Here is a 13,819-nt window from a genome sequence, read left to right as displayed (position 1 = left end):
CTCTCCTTTAGTCTCTTTCACCCCTTGTCTCAGCCCGCTATACACAGCTGACAGGGTACTCTCGGTCTCCCTCACCACCCCTCCTCTCCACCTCTGTCAATTTCTCTGCGTCGGGAGATCTCAGCTCTTGAGCCGGGCTCACTCACCTCCCCACCAGTCACCTATCTCATACTATGGAGCGAGAGCCTGAGCTAGCTTGCACACGTCCACTCACTCTGACATCCGGTCACGCCGCTTTGGAATCCCGTTTCTAGTGGTCAGTGTAGTGGTCTTTTACAATGGTGACTTATAGGAGAAGGACATTCTTACATTGTCATCAGTGGGAAGACTGCCCTCCTTACAGATCATTGATGTCAGTTGTTACTGAGAGACAGAAATTGTTCATTTGCTCAAGGAACCCCTAGAAACCTTTGGTGGATCCCTGGCTAAGAAAGGCTGGATTAGGCAGTAATATATTTATCTCCCCCTTGGTGGGAGTGGAGATGACCCATCTATGAGGATATACAGTACATACACACAGCACAAGGCCGTGTTCACACTACGAGACGTTTCTCTGGGTTGCAGTTCATCTGAGGCTGAGCTCCACAAGGTGGCGATCTCAAGTCTACCCAGACAGGAAGTCTGTATGGAATACAGACAGGAAGTGATGTCAGGTACAGACAGGAAGTTTCAGGTGAGAGGTGAGTCGGGAGGAAGTAGAGAGAAAGACATTGTTGGAAGAGGCAGCAGAGGAGGTAATAAGATCTTATTTTCTATTTACACTAGGGTGACCAGACATCCCCAGTTTCAGGGGACAGTCCCCTGATTGAGGACACTGTCCCCGGACCAAGTCTGTCCCTGGTTTTGTCCCCAGATTGGATTTAATAGGGGGCAGGGGCAATTTCAAAGACAATCAGTAGAGAATTAAAAAAAAAAAAAATAGAATTACACTCCCCCGCTCCGCCGTGCCTACTAGCATAGGGGGATTGTATTTTTCCCATTATCTTTGTCCCTTTCTGATGATCATGTGCTGGTTGGAGTGAAAGGAATATTTCTTCAGTTTCGGGCGCATGCCCATTCAACTTTATTTGCATGTTCTTCTGCCTTGGCTCAAATCCTGGCCAACCACCTGCCTATCTCCTTGCCTTCCCTGGCGGAGTGATCCTCCTCCGCTCCCCATCCAGTAGTAGCCGGGGCCCGAAGAGTAAGACTTGAGAGGCTGTGAGGCGGGCGGCGACGGGCAGAGAGTCGCTGATTGTTGCCATTACTAGTAAAGGAAAAATATGTCCCCGGATTTCATTTAAAAAATCTGGTCACCTTAATTTACACCCAGTAACCCCCGTCATGTCCGTCCTCTTCCTCCATAGTCACTGTGACGTCTTTTATCTCCAGCAGATGATGATACACACATATATAGTGTGGAAACCTAGATTAACCCCTTCAGGGGCAGAACATTACCCCACTTACGAGGCCCGAAACGTTCTCTTCATTTTGGAATTAAAGGAGTTGTAAACCCTCATGGTTTTTCACCTTAATGCATTCTATGCATTAAGGTGAAAAAACTCTTATGATGCAGCAGAACCCCCTTACTTACCTGAACCCGGTCTTTCCAGTGATGTGGACAAGCACACCACCTCCAACGGTGTATCGGGTACTGATTGGATAGATCAATGGCAGCACAGCCATTGGCTTCTGCTGCTGCCGCCAATCAAATCCGATGATGCGGGGGTGGGGCCGAGTACTGCTGTCTGTGTCAATGGATGCAGCAGCATGACACAGAAATGCGTCCACATGAGTGCCCTGAGGGAGAGGAGCTCTACAACAGGGCACTGGAGAAGAGGAGGACTCAGAGCGCCACCTGTCCAGGATTCAACTGGACAGTCCGGGTCTTGAATCACGTGCCCGGGGTTTTTTTTTTTTGTAATTCTTTTATTTGTTTGTGTACCCAAAATTGTACAATACAAAACAAGCAGGAAAAGCAAAAAGGGGTACATAGAAAACCAACATGCATTAGAAATTGTACATAATATGGACCGCTCAGCTATAATAAACATAACAGTAAAATAATAGCAAAAACAGAGCATTTAAGAGCATACAAACGTTAAATTGGTTATCAGCCATCAGAACTACTGGCTTAGCTAGAGGCATCAAATACCACTTCTAACTATAGCAGTGGTTCTCAACCTGGAGCTCGGGACCCCCTCGGGGGTCAAATGATGATTTTGCAGGGGTCACCAAATCCTGGGCTGTTTCTGAAGCCTGCACCACTCTCCCAGCCTTTTAGTGGCCACCCAGGAGCCCGCGGCCGCCCACTCAGCTTCTTTGCAGCTACCGATTCAGTTCACGACATAGCTGGGGGGCAGAGACTAGAGGTCAGCTGACTGGTGAGGAATGTGAAGTGGGAGGGGATGGAGGAGACCCTATCTCCTGATTTCAGCATAGGTGTCACTGCCACGAGACACCACAAAGTCGGACACTGTGAGTAACACTACCTGTGATTATAGTTGCCATTAAAAGTCCCCACTACTGTTCTCAGATCAGCAGATGACCTTCATCAAGAGCACCTAAGTTGGCCAGTCAGAAACCCCCCCCCAGTATTGCCACTCATCCCAACTCTCCACCAGCATTGCCACTCATCCCATTCCCCCCACACTAAGGAGCAAGGGAAGGAATAAAAATAGAGAATATGTGGAAAGGAAAGGAAAAAAAAGGAAGTAACAAAGAAATAGGGAGAGAAAGAACAAGAAAGACGGCTAGAGAGAGGAATGGGGGGGGGGGGGACTAGAAATTAGGATAGAGAGATAAAAGGGAAAGAAATGAGAACAAAGAGTGGTACATCCTAAAATGTACCATAAGGGGTTTTAATACTTTTTGAGTGGAAGGGACTCAGGAAGCGCTAAATGTCCATGGGTTAGGGGCGTAAATTACTTGACTTGCCTTGGGTGCTGACAACCTACGCTACAAATTTTTTTTAATGTTAGGGGTCCCCACAACTTGAGAAATGTTATCAAGGGTCACGGCACTAGAGAGGTTGAGAACCACTGAACTATAGCAATAAGAACCTGGGGTCACTTAGGGGGCCCCAGAGGCCGTGGAAAAATGTCTTCAGAGCACAAAGGGGGGGGGGGGGGGTTAAAAAGGAAGATTACACAGGAAAGGTGAAGAGGGGGTGAAAAAAACACAATCTCGGAGATATAAAATAGCCATGTCACAAGGTCGCTCGTCCAGGGCCAAGATCAGGCATTCACCCTGGTTGTGAAACCTCCCGTAGATAGGCATCCGTGTATATAAAATGTTGCCATGGCCTCCAGGTGTCCCAGAAGGTCTCCTCCCTCTTGTATAAGGTCACCGTAAGATCCTCCATGTCCCTAAGTTCATTTATTTTGGAGTACCAAAGAGACTTTGATGGGGGAATCACAGATCTCCATTGCAGAGGAATACATGTCTTAGTAGCATTCAGCAGCTGGATCGTGAGGGATGTCTTATATTTTTTGATGGGCTGTGTTGAGGTGCAGCAGACATGCCGCCGGGTTTCCTGCTAGATCAACATCGGTCAGATCTTTAATGGATGAAGCCACCTCCTGCAAGAACGGCTTGATTCTTGGGCAGTTCCAAAAAATGTGAAGCATTGTGCCTCAATCAGCGTTGCATCGCCAACATGTATCTGGTACCTGTGGGAAAATGCGGTGTAGAGTAGCAGGAACCTGATACCACCTAGTCAATATCTTGTAACTGGTTTCTTGGACCTTAGTGGCGATCGAAGATTTCTGGGCAAAATGCAGAATTTTCTCCTTTTGAGGATCAGTGAAGCGTATAGCAAGATCTGATTTCCCACTTAGAGAGGAAAACCAGGGTGAAATCTTCTTTTGGTTGGATCACAGCAACGTAGATAATGGATAGACAGTGGCGAATTGGATCCTGTCTATGGCAAATATCCTCTATTTCCGTAAACTGACGGGAGACACCCAGAGACCGAGCATACTGTCGGAGGAAGTGCCGGAGCTGGAAGCTACCCCAAAATGGGGGGACCAAGGTGTTCGTTAGGGCAGTGGAGGAGAGCTTTCCATCGGCCCCAAGAAGTCGTAGAGATGGAGACGACCACTGTGCAGCAGACTTCGGAACTGCGGGTTGTGAAGGCCTGGTTGGAACTCCGGATACCCCATAATAGGGATCGTGTGTGACAGCAATGGGGAGAGTGAAGAGTTCTGGAAAGTGTCTCTAACAACCATATTGGTGCCACCTAGAGTAGGATAGGCACAAAGGTCTTTTGGCAGCTGGGAGGCAATCCAGGGCCAGCTTGAGAGTCTTCAAGCTCCATAGCCACCCAGTGTTTTGCCTCCACATGGCAGTGCCAGTCCACTAACCTGGTGAGGTAAAATCCCCCTGTAGTATGCCCGCACATCTGAAAGACCCATTCCCCCGTGTCTTATAGGGAGATGGAGAAGTTGGAGACAAGGTTTCCGATGAGACCACACAAATTCCCGGAAAAGGGAGTTCACTTGCTTGAAGAAAACGGGAGGTAACCTGATGGGGAGAGCTTGTAAAGGATAGAAAACCTTTGGCAGTTATGTCATCTTAAGAGCACTGCATCGGCCAAACCAGGTCAACATGAGTGAATGCCAGGGAAGTAGGTCAGCTCTCATACTCACAAGGAGTGGCTCAAAATTTGCTGGGTAAACAGTAACAGGGTCTGGCGTCATATGTATTCCCAGATAACGAACAGAGTCAGTCGCCCAATGAAATAGAAAAGAAGGATGTAGAAGTCTGATTATGTCCTGCTCCACTGTAATGTTGAGAGCAGAGGATTTCGATAAATTAATTTGGAAGCATGACAAGGTGCCATACTCCCGGAAGGAGTGAAGTAGATTAGGCAGAGACGTCAGCGGATCCGTCAGAAAGAAAATCAGATCGTCCGCGAAGGCGGCAACTTTGTGAACGTCTGAGGTCATCCGTAGGCCAGCAATGGTGGGATCAAGTCTAATTATGACGTGCCCGGGTTTTTAACTGCCTGAGACCCGGGCACATTATTCAGACTATTCAGGCGGGGTGTCCATTAGCACAGTCTCCTGCGCTCTCTCTGTGATCTCTGACTTAAACACCCCCAATCACCAGTGCCGTGTGTTGAGAGAACCGGGAGGCGGAGCTCACTGTAGCTACTGTTGGGTTGGCTACTGCTCACACCAAATTCGGGGAGGAGATGAGCAGATTTTTTTTTCTCTGAGGCCCCGTACACACGTCCGAGGAACTCGACGTGCCAAACACATCGAGTTCCTCGTCGAGTTCAGTGTTGAAGCCGCCGAGGATCTCGGCAGGCCGACTTTCCTCATTGAACAACGAGGAAATAGAGAACATGTTCTCTTTTCGGCCCGACGAGTTCCTCGTCGGCTTCCTCGCTGAAAAGTGTACACACGACCGAGTTTCTCGGCAGAATCCAGCTCCGACCGAGTTTCTGGCTGAATTTGTATGGGGCCTAAGGATTGTGTCCTAGGGTGGAAAGGTGCAAAGTTTCAGGAGGAATTCTTGTGCATTTATTGCATTGAAGGGTTAAGATAAGGAGAATCAGAAGAGACAGTGAGTGTGGGGGGGGGGGGAATCTGCAGCCTGATTACAGCTGATAGATATCTCCTCCCAAGCTAAAACACATATCAGTCTATATAAACTTCCTCCAATCGCTCAGTCCAGGTAATGTAAAAGTAATTTGTGACCATTCATGTAACCCTGTGTATATGTGGTGAGTTTACACCTCTGATTTTACAGACTGAGAGCCTGGATAACACAGGGTTACATGAATGGTCATCAATTACCTTCACATCATCTGAGCATACAGAGTGCTAGGGGCTGGTATCTCATAACAGGAGGTTATTTTCATTGAGTAGTACTGTTGTATGATTCATTGTTCTGTATATAGTAGTGGATGAGCACAATAGCTTTTTTAAATTATAATTATCTATATCTGACCACTTCTCAGCCCCCAACTCACCCCAGCTTGCATGACCCTCAGACCACTTCATACATTCAGCTGACACACGTCACTCAGAGCTGCTTCTTACCCCCCAGCTGAGGGACATCATTCCATGGTAATTTTCCTTCCCTTCTCTTCCCAACATCACTCACTGGTCACCCCATAGACACTGCAAAAAATCCCTCCCCATTCTGCCCCATCATACCTTCCCCACACCTTTCCTGTACATACTGCCCCCATCATACCTTCCACACTCCTCTCCTGTACATACTGCCCCCATAATCCCCTCCACACTCCTCTCCTGTACATACTGCCCACTGTCATCCCCTCTGCACTCCTCTCCTGTACATACTGCCCCCATCATCCCCTCCACACTCCTCTCCTGTACATACTGCCCACTGTCATCCCCTCCACACTCCTCTCCTGTACATACAGCCCACTGTCATCCCCTCCACACTCCTCTCCTGTACATAGTGCCCACTGTCATCCCCTCCACACTCCTCTCCTGTACATAGTGCCCACTGTCATCCCCTCCACACTCCTCTCCTGTACATACAGCCCACTGTCATCCCCTCAACACTCCTCTACTGTACATACTGCCCCCATCATACCCTCCACACTACTCTTCTGTATATACTGCCCCCATCATACCCTCCACACTACTCTTCTGTATATACTGCCCCCATCATCCCCTCCACACTCCTCTCCTGTACATACTCCCCACTGTAATACCCTTCACACTCCTCTCCTGTACATAATGCACACTGTCATACCCTCCACACTCCTCTCCTCTACATACTCATCACTATCACTGTTATGCTCCACATGCCTCCTCCACACTCCTCTCGTATGGATTCAGATGTAAGGCCGCTTTCACACAGATGGATAGAATGGTGCTTTTAGCTGCGGATTCTACCGCAGCTAAAAGCACACAATGCTTTCCTATGGCCCCCCTCACACACTGCATTTAGCTGCGGTTTTGTTACCTGGGGTTTGGTGCAGATAAAAAAAATAGAATTGACTGCGTCCAGGAACGATTTGGCACAGCTATCTGCACACAACCGCAGGTAATCGCAGTGCACTGTGTCAGCTGCGTTTGGTATGAATCTGGAGGGGGAACTCCACGCCGAATTTTAAATAAAAAAACGGCATGGGTTCCCCTCCAAGAGCATACCAGGCCCTTAGGCCCCGTATCCACATCCTTTTATTTTGTGACCAATACCATCCAAATAATACTTACTTACATTTCCCAAAGTTATCCGTCTACAAGGAGACCTGTATAGATCAAATGATGGCACCAATGAGGATGGAGGAGGACCGGAGTCACATGACTGAGAAGATACTTAACCTCACCCTGGAGATCATCTACCTGCTGACTGGAGAGGTGAGGAGGATTCTGGGAGGTCACATGACATCACTCTTATCTCTATTAATAAAACAAAGACCTGACCGAAAAGATGGGGATTCTGGGATCCTAACATCATATTCCTATTGGTTCCTCAATACAGAGATTTCCTCTTCTGAAGTCAGGTGATCATATGACCATCACAGTGCCTCCATGTGACTCCCTAAAACCTGAGAGACACAACATGGAGAAGATTCTAGAAGTCACCAAGAAGATGATGGAGCTGCTGACAGGAGAGGTGAGCGGTGCCGGGAATTCTGGGACATTATCCAGTAACAGACAAGGGATGTGTCTGGATGGTGACTGTATCATTGTGTGTGTCAGGTTCCTATAAGGTGTCAGGATGTCACTGTCTATTTCTCCATACAGGAGTGGGAATATTTAGAAGGACACAAGGATCTCTACAAGGACGTCATGATGGACAATCAGCCGCCCCTCACATCACCGGGTAAGAGGAGACTTTATTGTAAAGGAGAGAGCAGTACGGAGGCTCCACCTAGATCCCCCATCATCTGATAAACACATAGAAACAATGTATTCAGTCAGTGTGTGTGTTTCCTACAGATGGATCCAGTAATGGGAACCCACCAGAGAGATGTCCCCGTCCTCTGTATTCCCGGGATTCCACACAGGAAGATAACACCATCCCTCACCATCATCAGGTAGATGAGGAACAATTATTGGTAGTTATGATTTATACAGAAGCATGTTTGTTACAATGAATGTTATATTTTATCTTTCAGAGTGGAATCCTCGGGGGTGATAATATTGTTGTTAAAGAAGAGAATAAAGAGGAGGATGAGGAGTATGGAGTGATGGAGGAGTTTTCAGAAGAATACAAGGATATGATGGAGCCACCTAATACCAGGAACCCTCCAAAGAAATGTCCCCGTCCTCTGTATTCTCAGTATTCCACACAGGAAGATCACACCATTCCTCACCATTACAAGGTTGGTGGGACGGAGTATGTAAAACATGGACTTGTGGAAACGATGTGTGGAGTTTTGTATGTGATATCACAATATTTAAGCTTATATTTTACATATGTAATGTTCTTGGTTTAGGGAGAAGAACGGAATGATATAAAAGTAGAGATTAAAGCAGAAGAAGAAGAGAGGTATGTGAGGGAAGATCAGCAGTCTATGGAGGAGGATGGAATAACGGGGACATTTATAGAGATCAGCACAGGTGGGTCATTAACACTAAATACATTCCTTCACCCATACTGCTCACTGATTGGTCCAGAGAAGGGCAAGGACCGGGTGATAGAATACCCTGGTCACTTTCCTGAGCTGTGTTCCCCGTCCTGTATTCCTGTATTTCTCTCAGATAATCTTCCTTCTCTGTGCTGCAGACACAATTTATGTATCTAGACTGGATTTATGGAGATTCTGAGGCAGGCTGGATGGATCGACTTTTTTTATGAGATCACTACCAGTAGCTATAGCAGCCAGCAATGATCATTGTCAGCAGAACACAATAGCACTACTTTTACATGTTGATAATAATGCATTTCCATGTTTAAACATTTGGAACCTTAAACAGAAAGTGATAAATAAGGAGAAGTCAATAACCCAATGATGGAGGTCTTCAGGATCAGTCCAGTCTTCATCTTGGTTGTTCTCCCCCATCCTCATTCTCTGACCTCTGGTGGTGCTCCGCTGTTATTCATGACTAAATCATGGACTAAATAATGAAGTGCAGGACTTCTTGTGTTGGGAAGATGGCAATGAGTGATAGAGGGGGTGTGGACACTCGTCCTATAATTTCCTCATCACTGTCACTCCTATAAAAGGCAGTTCTCGTTGTTTCCTCACTCTCTGACTAAGGTCCATGAATAAAGAAATTAATTGGTAGGTGTAGCGGTCAGGGGTTAACACTGTTTACGATATTCCATTCCACCAACCTATGACAGCTCCTCGACACTCCACAATCCAGCAGACAGGACCCATTGTATTTCCCCCAGAAACGAGACACACACACAGCTCTGTCTCTGGTTCCAATACGAATGAACACTTTAATGGTAAACTCAGCTGGTTATATACAGTTAGAAACCAAATCTGGACAATGACTCACTCCATCCACAACATCACACAAATTGGTGCTAACGAATCCCCCTCAATCCACATCTTAGACAGACTTTCTGACACCGCGATAAGCTATTCCCACCTGCTTCATAAAACACATTCCTTTAGTAAACATAATTGACATGCTAATCCACTACACCTGAAAGGTCAGACATCTGACCTTTCAGACTGCCAACACATATCTATCATCAATAGAACTTTCACACAATACAGTGTCATTAGCATACACAATGAAAGGTTCTTGAGAGGAAGACTTAATTAGCACAATAGACAATAAAATGCAATCACAGAAAGCTTTTATTATTACAGCCAGGTAGACTTAATTAGCACCTCAACAGTCTATGTGTCCCCACATGAATGAATACTGTCCTATTGACCTGTTGGGGTCAGAATAAACCACTTGTAATATTTCAAGATATCCTGCAATACATGAATTATCATTATTGTCCCATCTCATATAATTCATGATATAATTTCTCAGTCATCCTATGCCCCTATTTAACATAGGATGACCCTAGACCCAAGAGTCATTAGTGAAGCTGGCACAGGAGTACCCCGCAACCTTCAAAAGTCTCTGGGTATCACGGGCCATTCCGTTACAGTAGGAGATTCAAAGGACCCATTTACTAGTTACCTTAAGGTCGGGTTCACATATATGCGGCCATGGTTTTGGGCCTGGGGTCTAGTGCGTTTCTGTTCTCCGGTTCAGGTGTGATTCAGGCCCAAATTTTTGCCTGAATTTGCAGCTGAACCAGACCCAAAAATGCAATCTGCACCATGGCTGCTGCAGACCTGTGTGAACCTCCATCGAGAGCCGGTCACACGCGCATGTCATGGGAATTGGATGCAGACATATGTGAACCCAGAAGGAGGGGGGAATTGTAAGATCCTCAGAGACAAAGCTGCTTGATGTGGGCGGAGTCCTGGTTTAGGGGAATCAATCTACTCATGTCTAGTAATTAATCTTTTCATTTCTATTTTAGATGGACGGGAGATAAGGAAAACCTCAGAGGATTGTCTCACTTTGTCTCCAGACTGTAAAGTAGAAGATGAGGACATCACACAGTATAGTCCAGGAGAAAACCCGACTACCTCAAATGTCCATCCGGCACCACACAGTGTAGATGGACCATCGTATTCCTCTTATCCTGAGGAACCTCAGGCTGTGAGGGACGGTGCCGTCCTTCCAACAGAGAAGAGGTTTTCCTGTGCTGTGTGCGGAAAGCGTTTCTATTTTAAATCTGGGCTTATTGTGCATACAAGAACTCACACAGGTGAAAAGCCGTATTCCTGTCCTGAGTGTGGGAAATGTTTTTCAAACAAATCCAGTTATGATACACATGAGAGATTGCACAGAGGGGAGAAGCCAAATTCCTGTCCTGAGTGCGGGAAATCTTTTTCCCGGAAGTCCAGTCTTTACACACATCAGAAATTGCACACGGGAGAGAAGCCATTTTCATGTTCTGAGTGCGGGAAATGTTTTGCATTAAAAGAATCTTATCAAAAACATGAGAGATCGCACACAAGTGAGAAGCCATATTCCTGTACTGAGTGTGGGAAATGTTTTTCACAGAAGTCCAATCTTTACATACACCAAAGATCTCACACGGGGAAAAAGCCATTTTCCTGTCCTGAGTGCGGGAAATGTTTTTCAGATAAGTTTACTCTTTCTGCACATGAGAGATCTCACACAGGGGAAAAGCCATATTCCTGTCCTGAGTGCGGGAAATGTTTTTCACAGAAGTCCAATCTTTCCAGACATCAGAGATCGCACACAAGAGAGAAGCCATTTTCATACTCTGAGTGCGGGGAAGTTGTTTCAGATAAGTTTAATCTTTCTGCACATGAGAGATCTCACACGGGGGAAAAAAAATATTCCTGTCCTGAGTGCGGGAAATGTTTTTCACAGATGTTCACTCTTTACATACACCAAAGATCTCACACGGGGGAAAAGCCATATTCCTGTCTTGAGTGCGGGAAATGTTTTTCACAGAAGTCCAATCTTTCCAGACATCAGAGATTGCACAGGGGGGAAAAACCATATTCCTGTCCTGAGTGCGGGAAATGTTTTTCACGGAAGTACGATCTTTCTGCACATCAGAGATCTCACACAGGGGAGAAGCATATTCCTGTCCTGAGTGAGGGAATTGTTCCTCACTGAAGTCCTGTCTTCCTGTACATCAGCACAAAGTGGGTCCAGCAGCGATCACTGCAGGTAATCATTGGCTGCGTAGAGAGACCAGAATAGGTGTGGCTTCCAGTGAACTGTCATTATAGTGATCATGGCCGGCAGACACACCTACCTACTGATAGCCGCAGGAGGAGCTGCCGCTACAATTCACACAGGTCATAATCAGTGGTGTAAATGTAGCTTATGGGGGTTAGGGGGTACATTTGAAATCTGGGGGGCTACGGCCCACTCCAGCACCCCCCTACATCTGACCATGCAGCATTTACTTACCTGGCTCCCATGCATTCCCTACTGCCGTTGTCATTGCAAACATAGCAGCCCCGACTTCCCTCCAGCCATGCATTTGCCTGACTATGTTTGCATGGCATCCCCAACATTCCTCCAGACGGGCCCCGAGCCACATGCAAAACTCTTTGGGGGGCCACATGAGGTCCAGGGGCCTGCTGGTTGGAGGGTGATACCATTTCGCTCACATTAACCCTTTCACAGTTGCTGAGTTTTTTTTCACACACATTAAAATATACAGTTAGTTTAAACCCCCGACCCGCCTCCACATTCCAGTCAAATAATTTTGCTGACTAATAGGATTTCTACCTTGATCATTTCCTGATTTTATGATTGCAATCTTGTTATAAGTAAAATTATAATAAAAATTTATTGAATGAAGAAGAAAAAAGTGTGTCGGTGCAATGACGAAAATCTACGATATTCAAACATTGCCTTTACAGGGCAGCTGTTTAGCGCTAATCAGGGGCGTTGTTGGGTCTACAAAAGATCTGGGGCTAGAGCCCATAACAGCGAAGTAAAGAAAGTCATATGCCGCGTACACACGATCATTTTTCAGCATGAAAAAAACTTTGTTTTTCAGCATGTCCAAAAAAACAAAGTTTTCCCAACTTCATCATTAAAAACGACGTTGCCCACACACCATCAATTTTAAAAAATGATCTAGCAAAGCGCGGTGACGTACAACACGTATGACGGCACTATAAAGGGGAAGTTCCATTCGTCTTTGGGCTGCTTTAGCTGATTCCGTGTTAGTAAAAGACGATTCGCGCTTTTCTGTCTGTTACAGCGTGATGAATGTGCTTGCTCCATTATGAACGGTAGTTTTACCAGAACGAGAGCTCCCATCTCATAACTTGCTTCTGAGCATGCGTGGGTTTTTTACGTTGTTTTAGCGCACACACGATCAGTTTTTACAACCCGAAAAACGACATCGTTTAAAACGACGTTAAAAAATGCAGCATGTTCGGAAAAAAAAATTGAACCTGAACCTGAAAAACGATGTGCAGCCCACACACGATCATTTTAAATTACGTTTTTTTAAAAACAACGTTTTTTTCATGCTGAAAAATTATCGTGTATACGCAGCAAAAGACTTGGGCGGGTATACACATGCATAATATGTATATGTGTGTGTATATATATATATATATATATTACATTAGGGTCCCCAGAGAGCCCTTTCTTACATCAGGGTCCCCAGAGAGCCCTTTCTTACATCAGCAAACCCAAAGAGCCCCCTTCTTACAACAGAGTCCCCAGAGAGCCTCCCGACTTACATCAGGGTCCCCAGAGACCCTTTACATCAGGGTCCCCAGAGAGCCTCTCTACTTACGCCAGGATCCCCAGAGAGCCCTTTCTTATATCAGGGTCCCCAGAGAGCCCGTTCTTACAACAGGAAACCCAAAGAGCCCACAGAGAGTCCCCCCACTTACATCAGGGTCCTCGGAGCCCCCCTCATTACATGAGGATCCCCAGAGAGCCTCCCTATTTAAAACAGGGTCCCCAGAGAGCTCCACTTACATCAGGGTTCCCTAGAGAACTCTTTCTTACATCAGGGTCCCCAGAGAGCCCTTTCTTACAACAGGAAACCCAAAGAGCCCCCTTCTTAAAACAGAGTCCCCAGAGAGCCTCCCGACTTCAATCAGGGTCCCCAGAGTGCCCCTTTACATCAGGGTCCCCAGAGAGCCTCTCTACTTACGTCAGGATCCCCAGAGAGCCCTTTCTTATATCAGGGTCCCCAGAGAGCCTCCGGACTTACATCAGGGTCCCTAGAGAGCCCCACCTTACATCAGGGTCCAGTCAAGAACCAACCAATTGAAGCAACTAGTGAAGGACTACAAGTCCAAGCATTAATGCCTTAGATCTAAGGATGTGACCCCCTTATATTTCATGGGTTCATGCTGTGA

At 46.3% G+C, this 13,819-nt stretch overlaps 1 protein-coding gene across 1 annotated transcript in view; it reads left to right on the top strand.

The window, feature by feature from the left end:
• LOC120935505 (zinc finger protein 260-like) overlaps positions 1 to 12,399 on the top strand; it is a 30,037-nt gene extending 17,638 nt beyond the window's left edge. Inside the window, exon 3 of the mRNA XM_040347554.1 lies at positions 10,566 to 12,399. Within this exon, the coding sequence (XP_040203488.1) occupies positions 10,566 to 11,594 (1,029 nt within the window). The 3' untranslated portion in view covers positions 11,595 to 12,399. The remainder of the gene's footprint in view (positions 1 to 10,565) is intronic.
• Positions 12,400 to 13,819: the final 1,420 nt, after the last annotated feature.

The sequence above is a fragment of the Rana temporaria genome, chromosome 4 (genome assembly GCF_905171775.1).
Source record: "Rana temporaria chromosome 4, aRanTem1.1, whole genome shotgun sequence".
Lineage (NCBI taxonomy): Eukaryota > Metazoa > Chordata > Amphibia > Anura > Ranidae > Rana > Rana temporaria.
Note: the sequence above shows the minus strand (reverse complement) of the source record. Positions and strands in the feature narration are given on the sequence as shown.